A 22,580-nucleotide genomic window follows, 5' to 3' on the forward strand; every position below is an offset into this window, starting at 1 on the left:
AGAGTAAGTCTGATCTGACATTTTCAAGTACGATGTAGCTGAACATTTGTTCATACAATAAACGCACTGTAGATGTGACTCATAAAGACTCCAGGCATCAAGTCGTCACTATGATAATACACATTTATTGTCACATTTACAACATACAAAATGACACAGATAGAAAATACATTTGTAAACATTAAGAAGAGCTTTGGTACCTTAGCTTGTGATAACAGTGATCTTGTGCATTTATGCTGAGTAACAAATGCTACAGGAGATAAAAGTGTGTTGTTTCAATAAGTACTGCGACAGTGTGTAAGTGAATGTTATTAATATCGGATGCAACAAAAGGCTGGAAGTATCATTTCATTTTTACATGTACACACACACACATAGTATGGTGGAATTACATGTCATGAGCCTTTCATATATGCAAGCAACAATAGCTGCAAGATTTAAAAAAAAACATCTATACAAAGGCACTCATGTGTGCCATCTTGTGCTAAGGCAGTGATACGCTGTATGTTTTTTTAATTTTTTCTTATCGTTCTCACAGAAATAAAATCACTGTAACAATCTTATATTTATGCTCTAATGATAATCGTTCTTTCTCATGTTGTCTTCTAGAATAAAGTGCAAATATGGCACAGAGCTATGAATTAAAATGTAACTATAGTTCTCAAAATTGAAGAAGCTATTTAAAATTCACAAGTAAAAATACTCATACTAAAAGATATACATATATATCTCACATTTGAACAGTGCATGTGAAGTCAGTCTGCATTTCAGGTCCTGGAACTCTTATTATAACACAGTTATTTGACCAAAAAAAGTAATTTATTAGTTATCGCAGACATTATTTCCATGTCAATGTGTTAATGCTTTTATTTTGAAAAAAAAAATAAAAAAGAAAGGTTAAAAAAAATACACCCGCTTTTCAAAAATCTACACATAAACAGTGGAGTAGGAGGCTAAACAGCCAGAAAGGCATCTTAATGCATCTACATAATAAAGCACATACTGGATTTTTTTAAGGCCTCATATGTCTGGATGGAAAATGTTGGGAGAGTACCATATTTATATTGTGGCAAGCTTCCAAAGATGACAGGAAGCATCATAGTCATTATTAGCTACCGTTTGTACTTAAAAGAAGAACAACTCATAAAAAAAGGCAAAACTGTTTGAGTGCTTAGTGGAAATACAGACACTGCCTTCTCTTGTTTTGCTACATTTTAGTTTAGTCACGTTCCCTTTAATGTTAAAAAAGAAAGCCTCAGAAAGAGGCTCTGTTTTTCTCAGGGTTCCTACAGGAAACTGTCTTCTACCTCAGGCGTCCCGGAGGAGCCCAGCAGAGCGTCCCTCTCGCTGGTCTCTTCCAGCCTGTCTTCTTCTGGAAGGGTGTCAGCCGTGTCCTGAGACATGGAGTCGGTCTCCTCCTCCAGAGCCAGAGAGCTAAGGGCAGGGGAAACAAAATCACAGCTTCAGACTGTGCGCTCAGTCACGTATGAGTCACTGAAAGACACGGCAACCACGCCAGATGTTTTAACTTGTACTAAGATAAATACACACATCTCTAGATTTAAAGACAAGTTTTGCCAGTGTGGCCCCTTTAAATGATGAGTGCTCCATCTACACGTGCACCAGATTACTGGGACTCATCAATCTACTGCTATTTTTGTATTTATTGTTTCCTTTATAAAAATAAATGAAATCACTTGATCAACTGAGTTTTTCTAAAAAGTCATTAAATGGCTGTAACTATTTCATTTGCTCATTATTTTGTTGTTTATCTAAGTAAATGTTTTCTCAGGCAGTTTCCTGAAGTCAGTTACTGACGGTAATCAATCTAGCAAGCTTTAACAGTACACGTTTTTAGATTAGAGGCATGATTGTTTAATAATAACAGGCCTCATGTTTGATGTCTTATTTTAAGATCAGTCTGCCTGATAGACTGGATTCATAAAAATGAAGTGATCCTTAACCTTAACATTTTCTTTCATGAGGAAGCCCGACACCTGAACACTTTACAGTTAAAAGTACAACTTGAACCAAATATAAACAGAAGAGTCGCCTCACAGCCAAACTCAAACTTTATGACCTCTGTTTAAAAAACAGTGACTACATAAGAATCATTAATAAAATGCTGTTATCATTTAAACCCTGTGCTTGACTCTGTTTATATACACTATAAAAACACGTCTTCATGTCCATCTGCATAATGCAGCTATTGTCTCAGCTCAACATCTGGATGTGTGGGTGTGTAGTGAAAAAAAACAGCTCTTCTTTTCATTTTCATCTTTCTCGTGCATTTGCCACATGTGCTGTGTCTTTTTCAGCAGCTCTGTACCTTGCTGGGCTTTCTGACGGCTCATCAGTGAAACCTTCCTCCGGCTTGGGGTCTGGAATGGGAATGATGTACTCGTTGTATGAAGGAATGACTTCTTGTGCGTCCGCCTCTTGCCTGAAGCCCCCAGGCCTCAGGCCCTGGTGGTTGTAGGGGTCCAGAGGAGGAGGAGAAGAAGCAAGGGCGATGGGAGAAGGGGAGCCAAATGCTGGATTGGCAATTGGAAAGGGTGAGGAGAGTCTGGGTTTGGTGCGAGCAACCGCCGGGTGGTCACTCTTCAGGAAGTTGTCACAGACTTGGTTATATCTCTGTCATCCAAGGACAAAAAACACCGAGTGTGAGCTCAAACAGACAGGCAGTGTGTTTACTATTTCCACTATAACTATGTGTGAGTCTTCTTGTGATAATGCACAGAGGAAGGTGCAGCATGAATGAAGTGGCCTACCTTTGTGTAGCTGTCGGTCAGCATGTTCCCCACACTGTGCACCAGAGAAGAGAACTCCGGCCTCTTCTCAAACTTTTCATCCCAGCACTTCTTCATGATTTCATAACTGCAAACATAACAAGGGTTTTATTCCTCATTCTTACGTCAGGTGTGAAGGCACAAAATGCCAAGGTGACGATAAGACTCACATTTCATCTGAGGCGTGGGCGGGTTTGGCCATTCGGTAACCTCTCTTCAAAGCACTGTAGAATAATTCATTCATGGGCAAATCAGGGTAAGGGGTCCCTCCTGCACAAAGCACATTCAAAAGTTAACCCAGAAACCAAAATGATGTACACGAGCCAGCGATCTAAATGTAAGATAACCTCTGAAGTAATTATTAGTCATGCTCACAACCTAAATATCATTTCCCATAATAAAAGGATTTCATTGGTCTTCTAAGAAGAACAACACTGACTAGTTGTTTGAGCTGAATTTATTGTGCAGTAAAAAAGTTATTCTGACCCAGATCTGTAAGAAATATGGATCCAAAAGGTCCAATGAATGTCGGGTTTAGACAGAGAATCTTTGGTTTTCACTTACAGAGGCTGGATTGTGAGTTTGTTTTCCCCCACTCAGGCTTATGCTGCATATGCTATAAACTGAACTGTCTTCTTTGTTTTCATGGTTGTTTTAAAAATCGTGGGAAGAGTGTTTAAAAAAAAATCCTCACAATACCCTGAGCAAGGAAATGCTGATTTCAAAGCTTGACTGTGCCTAATAAGATTTTGACCCCATATGAGTCTTCAAACAAACTGGTATGTGCCTAACACTAGACATGGAATTGGACATTTGCCACATACTTGCATATTAATTTGCACACACATTATAATGATCTGGAGCTGAGCAGGTAAGTGAGGTTTTGCTGGTTTTAAGTTGTGTAAATATGTTTATGTGCTTGTTGGGACTGACCCAGTGTGAAAATCTCCCAGAGAAGAATGCCGTATGACCACACATCGCTCAGCGTGGTGTACAAATTATGAAAAATACTTTCTGGTGCCATCCACTTCAGGGGCAGGAAGGTCTAAAAAAACAACACACAAAGATTATCAGTCAGCAGATATTAATGCGTATTCTGCTTTTGCAATGGCTTTGCTACTTACGCTGCCTTTAGAGATGTAGTTGGAATCATGCATGATGTCTCTGGCTAGGCCAAAGTCACAAATCTTCACCAGCTTGCCCTCACAGATCAACACATTCCTGGCAGCCAAGTCACGATGGACACACTGTGGTGGAATAAAAGCAAAAAATTAATTTAATGATATCTGTTAAATTAATAGAGACTGTGAGTTTTGTGACACACACCCAGCTGAGATGTCGCATAACTCACACAGTAAGCCAAGCCAACCACAATTTGTTGTTTTGAGATGGATTAAACAGACAGTAAAAAAATAACATTAACGTCTTCTAGGGGTTTTTCTCACACGTAAAAATGTGTGTAATGTTGTGTAGTGTTTGTTTACCAAGCCCTGACCCTGTTTTTAATGTCTAAAGTCATTTTTATGCTAAAGCCAGCTGACCTCATGATAAAAAGCTTTAAGGTTAACTCCATATTGGATACCCATCCATCCAGCCCCAACCTGCCTCTGTGTTATCAACCAAATGTGACGGTGTTTGTGAGGACGTGCTGCACAGATTGAAACCCTGCTCATATACCAAAAACTTGTGCTAAAATGGCTGCTTAAAAGACATTTAAAAAGGTATACATGTTGTTGGATAGAAATAATTGAACACATGGGTGCACGTTAAATATGCTATGCTAACTAGGCTAATAGGCCGATCTATAATCAGCGATGTAGGCAGTGGTTTAACCAGCTGGTGTTTGACTAAACTACTTTTAAATCTAATGTTTGAATAAGAGAGAAAACATACTGCTATATGGGTATATCCTAGTTTTCTGTTATGATTTATCTGGGTAAGTAACCAAATTCATCATAATATGATTATTCTCATCTTCTCACATTCTTGGAGGCGAGGAACTCCATCCCCTTTGCCACTTGGTAGCTGAACCCCAGGAGATCATCGTAGGTGAGGATGGGAGAGTCGCTGATCGCCAGCTCCAACCTGCTGCCGCCTGGACGAGACAACAAGGTGAAAAACATGAGAAGAAGAGAAGGTGATGAGCTTCTAAATGAAAGAGGACATTGTGTTGAGTTAGTGGGGAACTCTGTGTGTCCTGTGACTGTGTGGGCCGAAGTGGATTGTCTGTACACTCTCTGCAGTCTTTGATCAGAAAGAAAACAGTATTCATTTATTTGTGTGGACCAAACAATTAATCTGTTCATGAGTTGCTCTATTTTAAGATCACTGATTATTTTTCACACAGTTCCTCCCCTGTGAGCAGACAGATGACCCCACACCTTACTCTAATTTATTTCCTGTTCTGTGTTTCCTGTCTTTATCTTAATGCTTATTTTCATTTATGACAATGGAAATTAATTACTGTCACTCCTAAAGAGCATATATGACTATGGACAAATCAAACCTTGTTCCTGGTAGAGGTCCTGCTGGTAGGGAGACTCATACGGAGAGGGCTGGATGTCTGCATATTTGATGCTGTCTATCTGCTCCTGCATGGGCACGTAGACCGAGGGCTCATCTTTGCTCATGTCCATGTATCCGCCATCACTTTCACTTCCGAATGACACATAGCTGGAAGGATACATTAGAAGAAGTGTGAAAAGAATGCATTAAACTGATCTAAATCCATATTTGCTTACTGGTTGCCCCCATCATGAAACTTCATATGAGACAGATGTAACTGTTGGTATGTGTCAATAAAAAGGTCCTTTGTGCAGCGATGAATGCATTTTGTCTGCTCCTCTCACCCTTTCCCCTGACTGAGAGGGGTGCTTCCTCTTGAAATGAGACAGTCTGTGTCTTGGTTCTTCTCGGCATAGTACTGCAGGAAGGTGTGCTTGTTCCTGTGCAGGTAGTCCACCAGGTCGCCATAGCGACAGTACTCTGTCACCAGGTACAGAGGGCCTGAATGGAGAACCACAAGGAATCAAGATGAAATAAAGAACCTAAGGCCACACTTACTTCATACAACAAATAATGATTTAATATGTGCTGATTTGTAAATGTTCTTGTTACAAAAAATGAATATAGTGCAACACAGTACAATACCAGCCTGTGTATATCTATAATTATTATGTAATGTATGGATATCAGCAACACGGAGATAATCTGACTGATGTTTGGCTGCCATTTATCATTTAAAGAACCACAAAGACTTGTATGTATCTTTTATTTCTTTAATGTTTATCTCTGTAATGATCTTCTCTCTGACTGGAACTAACTCTGAGGCGATATGGATGATTTATCCTAGAAATGAGGGCATGAAATTCAACTTTTTGTCTTGTTTACATTATTATTCACTTATATATCTCTTGTGGAATCAACTGAATCAACACATAAGAAATCTATAAATATTCACCTCACTTACAGATTTCGTCCATGTGCATTTGGTCTCAATATTGCATTTTTTTGGGCATAAAATAGGACGTGTTGAGCATGAATGTCAGTGGGAGGTCATAAATGAGAACTACTTTCCTCTTAATGTGTTATTGGATGTATTTGCATGTATATGTTTTAAAGGATGTAATAGGAATGTCACTGTTGCTGTATTACTGTGGTGTGGTCTAACGGTGTGTATTCTCACCGTGTTTGGTGCAAGCTCCGAGCAAGTTGACGATGTTGAGGTGAGGACCCAGGTGACTCATGATCTTCAGCTCTGACATCAGCGCCTGGGTCTCACTTCGCCTGGCTGTAGCTGGATGGAGGATAAGCAAGTGAGCAAGAGAGAGAGAGATAGAGAGATAGAGCTGTATAAAAGTAGGGCAATATGAGGTAGGTATGAGAACAAGGGAACTAAACACTGAGAGCAGGACACACTGCATCCTTGCCAAACAGCTAAATGACCTGTGGGCTGGAACTTGAATCAGACTGGCAACCAAACTAAAGCTCAGCAGGTTGCTGCTCTCTCAGAGCTCGAAGGATTATTACAATATCTGACAGCTATGCAGGGGTCTCCATGATGTTCACACAAATTACGCACATGGCTTTATACTGTGTTTTTTTTTATACATTGTCTGTCTTACATTTCAGCATTTTCACTGCCACTTTTGTGCTGGACTGGGAATGTGTGAGACCGTATGCAGTTGCCTCGACCACCCTGCCAAATGCTCCTGATCCAAGAGTGCGACCTGAAACACAAAGAAGGGCTCAGTGCAAGGTCTGAATGGAACACACATTGAACCTGAAAAAGGGAAAGGAGAACATTTCTCTTCATCAAATTAGCACATTTTCCTGATTGTACTCCAGGATGATTAGATTAGAAACTCGTTTCTATCAGATTACACAGATGGCGCGCATTATTTCCCTTAGTCTAAGCGAGCAGGCTTGGGAAGTGTCCTGTTTGCAGGGGAGCAGCTGACTACCAACAGCACGTCATGAGACATAAAAGTTTAAAAGGATCTTTAAAAAGTGAAGTGGGACAGAAGCCAAGAAGACAAGTTTAACAAACCTCATTTAATATTCTAAAGAGCACTGTGCCCAGACGACCCAAACCACCCACAGCACTGAAGCCACCTACTGATAGCTGCAGTTTAAACTGTCTGAGGAACAAGCAAGCTACTAAGAGTCTGCTCAGACAGATAAAAAAAGAGACAAGACGTGCTGACGAAGATAAATGGTGATAACACTTTTCATTCCCTAAACAGTACACTTAATGAATAAACTCAATTTAATTTAATTTAATCAAACAAACAGCAAAAATTGTCCAATTTTTTTTTTGTCTGAGGACTCACCCAGCACCAGGTGGTCCCGGGGCATTTCCCAGGCCAGGTCGTAGGGCAGGTGGATGGGGTCCACGTAGATGTATTCATGACCATCCTGGCTCACAGACTCGATCACCTTCCATCTGATTTCATAGCGAGGTTTCTGAGAAAACACAAACTTACTTTTGAGCTTTTTTTTTATTCATAATTTGCGATGAAAAATTCAATAAAAATGGGCAATGGATTGCCTTACCTTCCTCCATACAGCAATGAGGATGATGAAGGACATGATAACAATGACCACTAAGGCTAGAACAGCAGCCAACACTGCCACCTGGGAGAACAGGGCTGTAACAGGCACAGCGACACAGTACAGTATAGATAAGGTTTCACATAAACCTGCACTTATAAACAAGTTGACACTAATAATAAAGTGTGTAATCAACACAGTCTTATTGTTTGGTGAATAACTCGCACTGTGTCTTTAAGCAAAAAACTTGTCAGACAGTGTTTGTGTAGTTTAACCCAAATACAGAATAATGTTTTACTTATTACCTTCATGTTTTACTTATTCAACAGTAAAGTGGTACATTTACACAGTGATACAGTAAACATATGTATAATGATGTTCTATGTACTTGGAGTGTATAAACAATAAAATGGAGCATGGCACTCACTGCTGGACACCAGCTTGATGTCTCGTCTGTCCACAAGCCCTGCTTTGTTGCTGGTCTCACAGCGGACCGTGACCTGCTGAGGCTTGTGAAAGGTCACCTGGCTCTGCACCCGGCTGGTTTTACGGGTCTCGCTGTAGCTCACGTTGGTCTGAATGCTCAGCACCTCTGGCTCTGGAATCAGTGGCATCCACACCGCCGTCTGGTTGCTACACCTGCAAGTGGACATGGGGTCAGGCAAAGGGAAATAAATGCCCCCTAGTGTTGCCAGTGTGACACTTTACTGATGAATGGCTTACTTGAGCATGCTGTCACAGCTGTACCACTGTATTGTTGGGGTTGGGACCCCCTCAGCTTCACAGGTCACCAAGTGTCTCTTTCCAGGAAGGTGCTGGTCAATCAGGTCTTTAATCTGAGAAGGAACTGCGCACACAGGGGGGGGGGGGTTAATTAATGACGAAAAAAAATCTGTCCTCAGTTTGTCCACAAACACACATACAGAAAATGTAGGAAAACTCTTTTCATACTGAAATAGTGTCACATTTACCTTGGACTTCCAGGTCAAAGGTCACTTGCTTTGTGTCATCTCCATTGGAAATGAGGACAGCGTAGAGGCCTTTCTGGTTTGTCCTCACTCTCACCAAGGTGAGAATAGTGACATACCTGCAGAAACACAACAGCAGGAAAGATGATGCTCTCAGTCACAGGGAATATTTTGGTTCAGTTCTCTATTAAAACACACTGATGTCTATTTTTGCACTGAGAGGTTTCATGTTATCAGAGGCCTCCCTGCTTTTCTAGCTCGTTACTGTTGAGGTTTTTATTGTGTGTTGTGATATTTGTGTGAAAGACATTTGTGAGTTGTGACAGCTATTTTGTGTTTATGGTTCCTGTGCGATGAAAGACATCACAGTCCGTCCCTCTAGAGAGTATTGTGTTTCTCTCTGCAGAGGCCTCTCCTGGTGATGACTGAGTAGAGCTAGATGCCTGTGGAGGTCATCACCCAACAACAGGTCCAGTGCTAATTGTTTTAAGGCATGCATGAAGACTATGGAGGGATGTTACTTCATTTTATTACCTTATTTCATGCTCTTGTCTAAATATGATGGTTTTGTCTCCCTTGATGGTGGCGCCATCTTTTGTCCAGAGAACCTGAGGGGGCGGGTAGGCCTCGATCTCCACTCTCAGCTCCACATTTTCTTGTAACATGGCTGAAATGTTTTGTTGCTGAGCAGGCTTCACGTCCACAAAGCCATGTTCTGATGGGAGAAAAATATCGATACTGCATTATCATATATAATGTATGAAGGATGATTGATAGGATTATGGCCTAAGGTAAAAGGAGATGTGAGTGACTCTTTCCTGTCTGACACATAATGTGTTCTGACTTCACATCATCTACTCTTCATCTTGGAGAGGATGGAGTGAACTCCCTCTGTAAGATGAAGGAGCTTAGTGTCACAGTGATAAGAACATTATGACTTATGCTGTTGATAACTCCACAGCATGTGCTTCACCTCCACTTCTTGCTTTGTGTCTGCAAGCATAAAGCTGTTCACTGAAGAGCATGTGCAGAATAAGGCAATAGCTCTCCATATAAGAAATGTATGTCATTCGTTTGTAACCTGTAACTGTTATGCAGAGCCATCAGATTACTCCACTAAACATAGGGGAGTGTAATGCTGCTGTTCATTGTTGAACTTATGTGGCCAGACAGCATGCGTCATTTCCACTGAGATGTCCAGTCTGCACCTCTACACTGTCCCACCCTCCGGCCTCCATCAAACACAGAGTTATTCAAGGCTTTTATAAACATCACACAGCCCGCTGCAGATGGAGTAAGCAGTCACAGAACCAAAATACATTCAAGAAACAGAGCATGGAAGAAAGGTTCTGTATGATGAGCCCTGCTTTTACTGGCTCTCAATCTGCAATCTGTTATACCGCCATGCCTGTCACACAAACACTTTGGTACATGGAGTCTAAATATAAAGATGTTGTACCCACTGATTTGGAGTTACAAGGTATCACTCAGGACACCCACACCATGTCAAACGTTTATTTCACACTTTTGAACAGAAATAAATAGAACTGATTTTCATTTCCTTCCAGGCAGCACCTCTCTCACCTGAACGTGGCATAATAAGCAGTTTCTCCCTGTCAGCAAAGCACAATAATAATCTGTAGGGCATCCTTTGTTTGAGTTATGTGTGTGTGTGTGTGTTCAGGTGTTTGTCTAACCGAGCACAGTGATTTTGACGCTGGCAGAGGCAGTCTGATCTTGGATGCCCTCATGGACGTGGCAGACGTAGGTTCCGCTGTGGGCCACCGTGGCGACAGGGAAGATCAGGCAGGAGCGCATGTTCGTGACGGACAGGATGTCTGTCAGCGGGTCAACCTCAATGAGCTTGAGTAGAAGGAAATGATAAAGATATAATATTATGTTTATGTGTGTGTCTCTCCTATAATAAATGGGCCATTACTATTATCCCACTATAACAAATGATGAAACCACATGTGTAGCTTCACAGGGGCATAAAAACTGAGGTGTGTCTCTACATCTTGATATAATTTAGGCTTGGTCATGAGGCCTGACAGTGATCACAAAGGGAAAGCTGAACAAAAGCTCTTGTTCTGCTCCTACTCCCACTCACCTCTCTGTTGGGGATATCCCAGGAAAAATACACCAGCTCCACTCCGTGCACGGTGCAGTTTACTGTCAGCGCTTCACCCTGCTTCAGGACGGTCTTTGAAGCGTTGATGTAGGCGTCGATGGCCTCTGGGACTGAGGCGGGAGGAGAGAGTGTAGGGGAGATGAGGAAAAGACGTGATGTGATTTATCAAAACAGCAAAAAGTCTAATCAATCATTATGCTGTTAATAAACCCTGAAAATATTTGTGTTTCTAATCAGGATCAACTGTTTTACCCATTTTATGCTTGTGCAGCACTTAGTCTAGTTTTATCTTCCCTCTAAAAACTCTGCTTAACGTCCTGATGAGATTTGTAATGATAACAAGCGATGGAGTTGTTTTTTTGGGACTTACAAATGTTCAGGTTATGCTGTGTGAGCTGTTTGGTGAATTGTGATGAACATTTTATGGGGTGTATTTTTATAGTGCTTTGGAATGATAGAATCATTAACTTTAATAGTTTGGGTGTGGGTTGAGATTGAATTAAAGGGGGCTGCTTTGTGTGTGTGTTTGTGGGTTTTCTGGGGTTTCAGCACACATTGGGGGTGGGTGGGTGGGGGGGGGCCTACCAGCAATGCTGAAGACGTAGAAAGCCTGAGACTCTTTCATCTCGCCGTTCAGCTTTCCGCGACAGACGTAGTTCCTGTCCTCCAGCACTGCCTTGTACCCCTCGCTTGGATCATAAAGCCCTGGGATGGGCTGGTCACTGTCCCTATCATACAGGGTGACATTGATGTTTGGGTTGGAGACCACACAAGGGATGGTGCTTCTCTCACTGGTCTTTGTCACCATGCCATGGGAGCTCTCTATGAACCACATATCAGGGTCTGGAGACAGGCACAGTTCAGGATTTAAAAGGTGTTCAAACAAGCAACTTTATGTCACTACATTGAGGTAACAAAGCAGGCCTCACCTGGGACAAACACAGCCACCTCCTCAATTTCTCCACTCAAAGGTTCAATGCACTGATACACTCCTGTGTGCTTCCAGCTCACGTTCCACAAAGTCAGGATGCTGGTTGTGGCATTGCTCTGCACAATTTGGTGGCTTCGACGATTCTGAATTTGCTCCACTTGAAAGTAAGGCACGTCGTCCCTCTTAAACATCCAGGTGGTCTCCACCGAGCCGGAGCAGGTTAAGGTGAGAGAGGAGCCCTGGGTCAGAACGATCTCTTTGTCCTCGGGTGTGATCTTCAGGCAGCTCAGTTCAGTGCAAAAACACAGGAGAGCTGCAGTTTCCACACAGGGAAAAAGGTCAGGATGGAGGTCACAGAGACAGCAGCGTGAGGTCAAAGGTTAAAACAACAATGTAGTCAGATCCTGTTCTAGCTCTCCTTCTGAATGATGAAGGATCTAAGTCGTCTGGAGCAGATCGGTGGAAGGATAATGATGCCTCATCACTGACAGATGTATTTTGAAATGACAGAGGTAAGCTTGTGCTTTACATCAAAGTGTTGTGCTGTTTAGGGGGTGGACAGCCAATTAAGACAGTTTAACCCAAAATCAAATGCATGTATGTTCCTCATAAAGGGCTGTGTTACTTAACCTTTTGCAATGAGTAAATCTCTGCATGACAAAACAGATGGAATATAATGTATTGACTTTGGTGTGAACTGTCCCTTTAAGAACCTTGGAAGATTCTTGACATAATTGTTGTTGTATAAATAATACCCTGAAATCTCAAGGTCAGTGAAGACAGCAGTGCTGTATAGCAAGACGTTACACAATAAAACAGAGGAGTGTCAGTTTTGTTTAACTGTAGAAAGCTCTCTAGCTTGGCATCATGCTTTTCGCTTCTCTGCAAACCACTTGAATTAGTTTGCTTCAGATTTTCACTTTTGTTTGGCTGAAATTGAGTTCTCACCTGTTAGCGTCACCGCCAGGTGAAACGTGGATGCCGTCCCCCTCCTCATGGCAAAACCTGTTAGACCCCTTAACACTGCAAAACAAAACAGTCATATGTGAAATGTCAGTATATCCAGAAAATGTACACAAAGCAGCAGGAAGATCCTATGTGTGTTCCCCCCAATTAACACAGCTCCACCAGAGCTGAGGTCTCTCTGTGAGACATGAGCCTCATATCATGATGGATTGATTCCTGCCTTCATGAGCTCCAGCGGGTCAGGTTGAGTAAGATAATAAATCACACTACATGTCAGAATAATCTGCTTCCAATGAAAGAAAATGACAAACACAAAAGCATTTAGTTTGTTGTCAAGCCGCTCTCTCTAATGGCTTCTGGCTGACACATACGCAGAATCTGAGGTGCAGATGCAGCTCACTCTGGAGGTATTTGATGCCTCACTGCACCAGGACAGAGCAACAATGTCTGGCTCTTTTTATTCCTGGTTCACCAGCATTCTGCCCACTAACAAACGGGTCACTGTGTGCAGCTTTACAACACGCTCAACTGGTAACAATGCTGCGTACAAGCTATTCAAGAGCCGTGCTGGGCCATTAATTGGTTTTGGTATAAACAAAAAATTGAAAATGAGGGCATTCACATAAGCAGCTGGCACAGAGTGGACTGGGTTTTGAAAGGTTGCTATGGTTTTGCATTGAGATATGTTATACACCAAATGTGACATCCCAAATGTTCACCGTCATCAGTACTAGCAACAGACATTCAAGTTCTAATTTCACACCAAGAGGCCAAGATGTGGAAGAGGGGAGGGGTGGTTTGTTGTTATGTTTGGGATGGGGGTTAAGGCCTGCAGCACTCAAACGTCTGGAAACAGTTAAGGATGGATCACAGGCCTGTACGCAAGAGGGTGGGAAAGAGAGAGAGAGAGAGGGCGGAAGAGTGAGTTTTGGGAAGAACGAGGGTGGAGGAGGAAGAGAAGGAGTGAGCCAGTGGAAAAATTGTGAAATATATCTTGAGAAATCTTACTCCATTTAAACAATTTGAAAATGCAATCCAATTTTACAACCTCTATTTTAAGAAACTGGACTATCTTTATCTATTATGTAATAAGACATATTTTTAGTTGATATGAATAAAGGCGTCTTACATCTCAGATCTCATTTATTGAGGGAGCATTTCCAGCCTTAGTGTAGTTAAGTCACCGGCAATCTGTAGAAGTGACTAAACCCAAACCAGTTACTCAAACCAGATACATGTTGTCTCACTAAATTAACTGCCTTGGGCACTTCCGCTCCCAAAACGAGAAGCTCAAAGCTCTTGAGTTTCTCCAAAAACATGACTGATCCATTTCCTCCCCCGCCTCCTGGTTCTAATAAAAAAGGGGTGAAGGAGAGACAGACAGACAGAGAGACAGAAACATGCATGCGTCCACATAGATGCAGGCACACACTACAGCTGAACCTACCACACCATCCTCCACACACAAACATACACACTCTGCCCCCTTTTTACCACTGGTGCGCGTGTGTGTGTACAGTTCACGTTCCCACAGTCTTACTATGAAACTTTCCCAGGACCACCGATACACTTGGGACCCTGCTGCTGATGACGCTAGGAGTGGAGGGGTCACCTCATCCCCAGAGACCCTCCTCAAGCAACAAGCGACGAGGTCCGATCCACTGAGGAAGCCATACATCAACACTCAACAAGCAGCTGTAACCCTAAAGTCAGCGCTGATGACTTTGTATGACAAAGTTTAAACTTGGTGACGCCAAAGGCATGTGTCTCTTTGCGACATGAAAAATATAGAACATTAGATTATCTGTAGAAGTGACTAAACCCAAACCAGTTACTCAAACCAGATACCAGATTGGCTTTTTTTGGCTTCTTTTTAACAGGGTGGGGAACATTTATCAGCTGCAACAACATGATGAGGTTTCATGTTGATCAATGGGCAGTGGGGGGGGGGGGGGTGTGCAACCACCTTGATAGGAACATTAAATTTGTAGGTACCTTTAAGGGGGACTAACTGTACAAATGCTTTCATCCTGGTCTGGTCTTTGTGCAGGCAGGGAACAAACAATGTCATGAGCGCTAAAAGGGTCGGGACACTAGTGAATATGCTGAGAGGGTTTGGCAGCCTTTCAGTGACTTGGTAGTCACTGGTAGCAGTTTGATCCCTGAACCACGAGCACGCTCTTTATTTGAAGCACAGAGGCATCAGAGTCATTTACAGTAAGTCATATTCAAAATAAATCAAGTGTCTCTCAGTATGAGGATGAGGTCCTGTAGGGACCTTGAAGGATCTGCAAAGCGTTTTTTTTTTAACTGAGATGTTTATAGTTGTCTTTTAATCTTTTTTGAAATATGATACTGCGTTCCTGCAGTAATCTTTGAAAAACAAACAGTGTTTGTGTTCGTGATGGCACAGTAATCACCGTGAGGGATAAATTGTTATCACTCTGTATGAGTTTTCCCACAGATGCTGGGAATTTGGTGGCTGATTGACCCTTCCCAGTTTTTATAAACAACCCTGCTACACTCAAAGTGTCACCAGCTAACGAGGAGCCAACCTCAGCGGGACGCACACAGCCCACGCTTTCCCTTCAGGATACAGCCATGAGTCTGTAAACACCAATCGCTGGGCAGCTTGTAATCCCACTGCTGGGATTATCTATATATATATATGTATGCTGTAGCTGCAAGGTTCACTAAAACATCTGGCAGTGATAAAGCAATCCTCAATGAGGTGGAAACTGGTGTCCAAACCACATTTTAAGCCTTGAGTTAATCCCAGGGGGTTGAGAAAAAAGGGGGAAAATGTAATCTATAACAAAAGTGAGGAAGATTTCCAAAAAAGCCTCCCCAAAGTGCAGCTGGAGAGCTCAAACTTCCTGTACAGGGAAATTTTCTGGCCTTGTGTGGGTGTGAGGCAGTGATGCATCACTGACACAGCAGACCACAAACCAAATACTCATGAAGACAACAAGAGATGCCACAATGAGAAGAGGACCAAGTTCTACAGAAGAGAAAAACATCTGAAAATAACAAGCTGCTCAGAAAAGATGCAAACTCACAAAAAGAAATAAAGGGGAAAACAACAACAAAGAACCGAGATCAATCAGACCAGTGATGCAGCATGACAAACCATCCACATGCCACAAGAATGCTGCAGCAGACAGTGGAAAAACTACAAACATGCAGTATGTACTTTATAGGAAACACCACATCTAAGCACACACACAGTCTTACATCACAGACAGAGATGTTTACTCTGCTGAAGTGTGCAGGAAGCTGTGATCTGCAAAACAAACATCTCCAATTTAACAGTCACTTCTTTCCAAAGCCAGTATTTATAGTTCAGATAAGAAAGAAGATTGAAACAATCACTGACACTGAAGGCTAAATGCAGATGTCTTATTTGTCTTTTTTAGTTTTTTGAATGATGACATGTTCTCTTGAACAGCCGGACTTTGGCGAGAACTGTGGGAAATAAATGACCCAGTGTGTCTTTGTTAAAACAAGCCTTCATTTTTATCACTTGTCTTGGACTGACACCCCCCACCCCCCACCCCCCCACCCCTGAGGAAAACCTTCTGGCCCCTTGGCAGCAGACCCATGATGCACTGTTTCCACCCCAGGTGGCCTTAGCGTCCACCAACTCAAATATGACTAATGCAGATATTGCACTTTACAGGGCTGTAATAATGACTAACAGAGACCAGGAGCGTGATGAATTCAGCTGCAGTTTGGCTACATAAATGTAACAAATATTCTGTCAGAATATGCTTGTTAAAGTAAACAGGAAATGCTTGTGCGGCCTGTTTATGGAGCCCGTGTAAAAGCAGACAGTCGGACTTCATACATCCTTATTTATGTGGCATGCCTGCAAGCCTGTCTTTCTAGCCTGTGCTTTAAGTGTGCAGTGATGTTTCTGATAAAAATGAAACAGACAGCTCAGCCTTTTTTCGTTGACATTAATATGGTACTTTGTTGATTTTCATTGAAAAGTCTTCCTCACAGCTGGGATAGACTCCAGCTCCCCGTGACCCTGTACATCCATGGATGGATAATGGATGGATGGATGGATGGATGGATGGAGGATAGATAGATGGATAGATGGATGGATGGAGGATAGATAGATGGATAGATGGATGGATGGAGGATAGATAGATGGATGGATGGATGGATGGATGGATGGAGGATAGATGGTTGGATGGATGGATGGATGGAGGATAGATGGTTGGATGGATGGATGGATGGAGGATAGATGGTTGGATGGATGGATGGATGGATGGAGGATAGATAGATGGATGGATGGATGGATGGATGGATGGATGGATGGATGGAGGATAGATGGATGGATGGATGGGTGGATGGATGGATGGATGGATGGACGGATGGATGGATGGATGGAGGATAGATAGATGGATGGATAAATGGATGTCTTCCCCACAAACAGAATTGTGCCATCCAATAAAAACATTTATCTTCTGACTGAGTGGAGACAACACACTTTGACTGAATCAATTCTATCTTTCATTTGAAACTATTAGTGGGAGCTGAGCTGTCAGCTGCTGACCAGCACATCTCACTCAGTAAAGGAGTCCCCACTTTAAAAAAGTAACATGATAGCAGATACATTACAAAGCAGTGACCTGCCTGACGGCCGGGTACTCTTCTGCCTTCTCATTGGCTTACAAACCTGTAGGGTCTCACCCAACACATCGACATTAGAACAGGCAGAGCTCTAAATGTTATGGTTTACATCATGCTCAACCTATTTCTCTAATCTAGAACTTTTTGTGTCACAATATTTTTGTTTTTGAGACACGTTAAGGCTGTTGAAATGTCCTCATTTGTTATGACGGTATCTGGCTGACAGAAGTGGTTCATCAAGATTTGCAGCTCATTTGAACTGACCCCGAACTAGATTTCACAGCCACACAGTTGGACGCTGAACTATGAAGAATGCTGCTGAAAAAAAACTGCTTGTAGGCTGAAACTCAAGAGGCTAAAAGCTGCACTGAAGCCATCTCAAGTTTGCATTATCAGGACTAGTAAAACAAATCTACTCGTATTCCTGTCCATTAATCTCCAACTGCTTTCTTTCAGTTCAGTATTTGGTTACAGTGCCTGTGAGGTCTTATCTCAGAAACCAAAGCAAGTCTCCACTCATGCTGAGGCAACACATGTTTGGGTAAGAGCAGATTTTGGGTAGCTCCCTTTCAAACAAAGTTGTAAATGCTGTTTGTGGTGGCGCTGGGGGGGATGTGAGGGGCTTCTGGGTAAAACTGATGGCTGGAGAATGGCAGTCTCAGATGTGGCTGGTGTTTGGGAACCTAAATTTTTAATAGGAAACATTTAATCAGGGCTCTATAGAGCGACCTAATTTCTCAATGGTGCAACCAAAAAATATCGGAGGTCGCACCTGTGCGACCAGCTGTACTCTGAAAAGTCACCCTGTGGTCCAACAACAGACACACGTCAGGCCCATATCGTGGTCTAAACCAATCAGAGACAGTGAAGGGCGGGACCCTCGTGTGTGTATGTTTGAAATACTGTCTGCTGCAGTCAGACCGAGACCGCAGGAAATCCATAAAAAGATTTCTGCGCAGAGCGGATGGTGTGTTCCATACGCCACGAGAACAAGAGAAATCTGTTCATGTTCCCAAGATGACGAGAACAAGAACTGCTGTAGCTGTAGCTGTAGATGATAAGAGAAGAAAAGAACTTCTGTGTTAAGATAGATGTCAAGTGAAGGCCTGATTTGTACAGAAATATATGGACAGAGATTGAAAAACAAACTACGATATTAAGTGTGATACGGTGCACCTAACTTTCGTGCCAGTCCACCTAAGAAAAAAAGTTAGGCGCAACAGTGCAACCAGTGCAAAAAGTTAGTCTAGAGCCCTGCATTTGAGTTGCTTCTATTTTCAGATGCAATATTGTGCCAGTCAATGCAAAATCCCAGCTCAGATGATATGTAACTTATGCAGGTATATACTTGCCGGCATCAGCAAAGATGCCGAACATCCTTCCAAGTTTTCCTTCTAAGACCTCTCCACCCATCCTGCACAAGACCCCCATCCTCATGAGAAATGGAATACACCTACACACACTTCTAGTCCATCCACTCCTACACACCCACGTCCACCAAAAAGAAAAGAAACAGCTGAATACAATTAGGTTCTGACTGGTTTTAAATTCCATTTGTTTTCATAAGCAGAGGAAGCAAAAATGAAGACTAAGTGAGAACTTGTGCAGTCGGTGCAGCTCTGGTTAAATGTTATCTTATTTAAAGTTTGCAAATCTGATACCTTAAAAAGGCTGAAGCCACCAGACAAATGGAATAAAACCGAATTTAGTCTCTAGTTTCAAGCAGTCAGAATATTCTTATCTTGAAAAAACAGCAGAGTGTTTTTCTTTGTCCTCCTTTCCCACTGCTCTGTATCACCAATTCCAGCTTGTTGTTGTTGGAGAGAAGACAGCACAAACTCCAGAGAGAAAGTGTGACGCTTTAAACCAGTCTGACGGAGACCAAAACTTCCTGTTGTAAATCTGCTTTTCAGAGGGGGAGCCTATTATACCTCCACAATATTATACACATACAGGCTATGGCAAAGAAGAATATTCATCAACAGAGTCCAAATTAATAAAAAGCTTTACATTTGATTTGATTGGCCTGGAAACAAGAAGAAGTACCTCAACAGACTCTAGTTCAAAAGTTGTTATATCTTGATTGGTGTGAAGATACATGTGACATCATCCTATTCTGACAAGACAAGAAAAAGCACAAATGACAAACTAAAGGTTTCCTCAGTGACTCGTCCTGCAGGAGAAGCTCTGCTTCCTGTCTGTAGATGAGATGCAGCTGCCTGTCAGTTCTGCGTGAGTGGGCGGGTAAGAAAGAAAGAGGGACCGAGGGGGAGGCCAGATGGACGGGCAGCCGTGTGCAGGATGCTTTATTGCAGCACCACTTAGTGCTCTTCATTAAAGCTACGAGACTGAAGTACACGCTTTAAAGCAGCAGTGACAAACAGCTGCGGCCCCGAAAGAAGATACAGCTCAGTTAAAAAGTATGAATGAATCATACAATAATAAGTGTCCTCCAGTGAGTGAGTCAGAAACTGGCCAGTTTAATCAGTGCGTGGACAGTCATGTGATAAGATGTGACTGTTCTAGGTAAGTTTTTGGACATTTGATCCATGTGTATTTAATGTCCTGCTGGTTTTTTCAGGTGGTGGCTGCTGAGCAGCTGCATGTCTAGCTCATGGCATGCAGGATAAATCACAAGCGGACAGAATCAATAGGATCAATGTGTGTCAGAACTCGTTGCTCAGCTCAAACTGTTACATATCAGCACTCCCGAGTACATGTGAGCTGAATTAGACTTCTGGCATGTTTTCTGCATGGTCATAATGTGAAGCACATTTTCTCATAGCTGCTGGCATGCACAGAACCCAGAGAGCCAGGAAACAGCTGATGACGAAGGATTAGGTCTGGGCCAGGGGAATGGAGCCGACTGGGGCTGCGCAGCATCAGAGCCGGGGAGAGGAGCTGTGCTGCGGCGCATACCAGCAGCCTGACGCACAGGCAGGAAAATCCCCACTGGTCAGAGGAAAAATAAGATTTATTTAAGTTTTACAAATCCCCCTGTAAAAAATCAAAGTGAATCCACTCTTATAAAGGTGGAGCCATGAGTTATTAAGTGAGAGGGGACCGTAAAACTATGACATGAATGTAATGCTGTCTAATACCGTTGATGGTAAAAGTATGACATGAATGCAATTTTCCAGCAGTTCATCTGCAACAGCAGTACAATGTCTGGACAGAAATATCCACAGAGCCAGAGAAGATCAACAACTTCAAAAAGGACACTGTGTATGTAGAGGAGGAGAAAAACATACACTAAACACATGCCAACATGCAACTACGTCAAAAAAGTCATCTGTATACAGACGATAAACAACTCAACAACTTAAGCACTGCAGCGGCGAACATGACTTTCAGGTGCAAAACATATGTCACATTAGGAGTGGAAAGACATGCATGCCACATGTGCCTCAGCCATGAAATAACTCACGTAATGTAACTCACTGCATGTACTAAAACCTTCCCCTGTGATGAATGTAAAGAGACGATTCAACAGACTGTTTATGTCTGCTTTGCTCTGCATTCCACAAACCATACCAAGGCACTGCTTTATGACAGATCTACATAAGGCACAAAGCCATAAAGTAAAGCTGGTGTGTGTTATCACTCAGAAGAAAATCCATCCACAGTTAACGAGGATGCCAGTGACAGTAACTGATGTCTGGTCTGATATCAGTGCACAACCATGGCTTTTCAAACAGCTCCTCCGTGTAGGTATGTGGAGAAGATTGATTCTGTTAGGTGCCAAATGGAGGAGAGGAAAGAGACTGATGGTTTGAGGACCATCAGTTCACTCAAGGTGACTGAAGAGAACTGTGTAAACAAGCCCTTTAGCAGTGAAGCACAAAGTGGAGAGCATACAAACAGCTTGTGCTATAAAGCCCACTGTGTGTGTGAACCCCTAGGACACTTTGTCAAACGTATTCACTTAGCGAGAACACAAACGTTGTTAAAGCTGCAGCACGTAAAGGGTGAAATGGTGTCTATGTACAGAGATGCAAGCTATCACCATGTTGATGTTTGAACAGGTTGCTCACTCTCTTTCACATTGTAATGCTTGGTGTGTACACACTGAAGTATGCGGGCAACGAATACACCCAGCAGGGACACACTACCCACAACAACACACTTCGGTTACATTCATGCATGAATTACAGTGGACAAAATCATAGAAGGTTACAGGATACTGAGAGACAGCAGAGAACAGAAACTATGTCAGAGTTGTAGTTTAAAGGTTTTAAAAAAACAAAGCTCTAACAGTGAGGTGCATTCTCTCTGTGTCTAATAGCTGTGAAATTGATTCTGCCACAGTGGGCTTCCCATGTAGGCTAAGTGAATTTTCACCACTTTGTGCAGTACATCTTCACTCAACAGCTACCAAGCAGCCGTGACTAACTGAGATCTTTGACAGTGTCAGAGAAGTAACACCTCTTACCTTCACACTGAAGCACAGATCAGTCTTTTCCCTCTCTGGTCAGGAAGGTTGCCGGCTAACAGAAGGAAATCAGAGGAGAACTGTCCCACTGGTTGCCTCTACAGGGGCTGCTGCTTCAAATGTATAGATCCCCTCAGATGTTCAGAGTCTGAGGTTAATCTCAGCTGTCCCAGGAGTCCGCTGGAGGAGGTACCACACTGAGCCCGGCTGTTTGTTTAGTCAAATCACAGCACCATAGGGGTCTCTCACTCAGCTTTCTCTCACGTTGGAGAAAAAAAAAGCCTGCCCAGCACTCAGAAAGAGTGGAGACATGCGCACACACACACATACACACTCCTTTCTTGACAGATTCACACAGAGCAGAGAGTGTCTGTCAGTGGTCCGGCCCTGCTGAAGCTGAGAGTGAGCCGAGAGAGAGGAGGAGAGAGGGAGGGAGGGAACAGTGAGCCAGAGTGAAGCCAAAAGCAGGACAGGGAAGTTTTTAAGAAAAAAACAGCGAGCCTAGAGAACAGACAGAGGGGAGAAAACTTCAAAATACAGATCAAGTTCTGTTTGTTGTTTTTAGGTAGCAGCTCTGAGGTCCTGAGCTTGATTTGTTTATGAATGGAGTGGCGAGCAACTGGAGGTGAACTGAGACTGTCTCTATTGGCAACAGCAATCTGGACCACAT

The 22,580-nt window shown here is 42.7% G+C and overlaps 1 protein-coding gene across 1 annotated transcript; it reads right to left on the bottom strand.

Annotated features, from left to right (window-relative positions):
- Positions 1–105: 105 nt before the first annotated feature.
- pdgfrb (platelet-derived growth factor receptor, beta polypeptide) lies at positions 106–22,287 on the bottom strand. The gene is made up of 23 exons (XM_028415384.1): positions 21,911–22,287; positions 12,820–12,894; positions 11,870–12,184; positions 11,526–11,783; positions 10,920–11,050; positions 10,507–10,672; positions 9,344–9,524; positions 8,813–8,928; positions 8,565–8,688; positions 8,269–8,480; positions 7,845–7,939; positions 7,622–7,754; positions 6,914–7,018; positions 6,475–6,585; positions 5,639–5,795; positions 5,296–5,462; positions 4,772–4,884; positions 3,914–4,036; positions 3,723–3,834; positions 2,960–3,059; positions 2,772–2,877; positions 2,330–2,634; positions 106–1,434 (listed from the first exon to the last, which is right to left on the bottom strand). Exons 2-23 carry the CDS (start codon positions 12,866–12,868, stop codon positions 1,287–1,289), a joined length of 3,327 nt encoding a protein of 1,108 aa, XP_028271185.1. The 5' UTR covers positions 12,869–12,894; positions 21,911–22,287; the 3' UTR covers positions 106–1,286.
- Positions 22,288–22,580: the final 293 nt, after the last annotated feature.

This window comes from Parambassis ranga, chromosome 10, assembly GCF_900634625.1.
Source record: "Parambassis ranga chromosome 10, fParRan2.1, whole genome shotgun sequence".
Lineage (NCBI taxonomy): Eukaryota > Metazoa > Chordata > Actinopteri > Ambassidae > Parambassis > Parambassis ranga.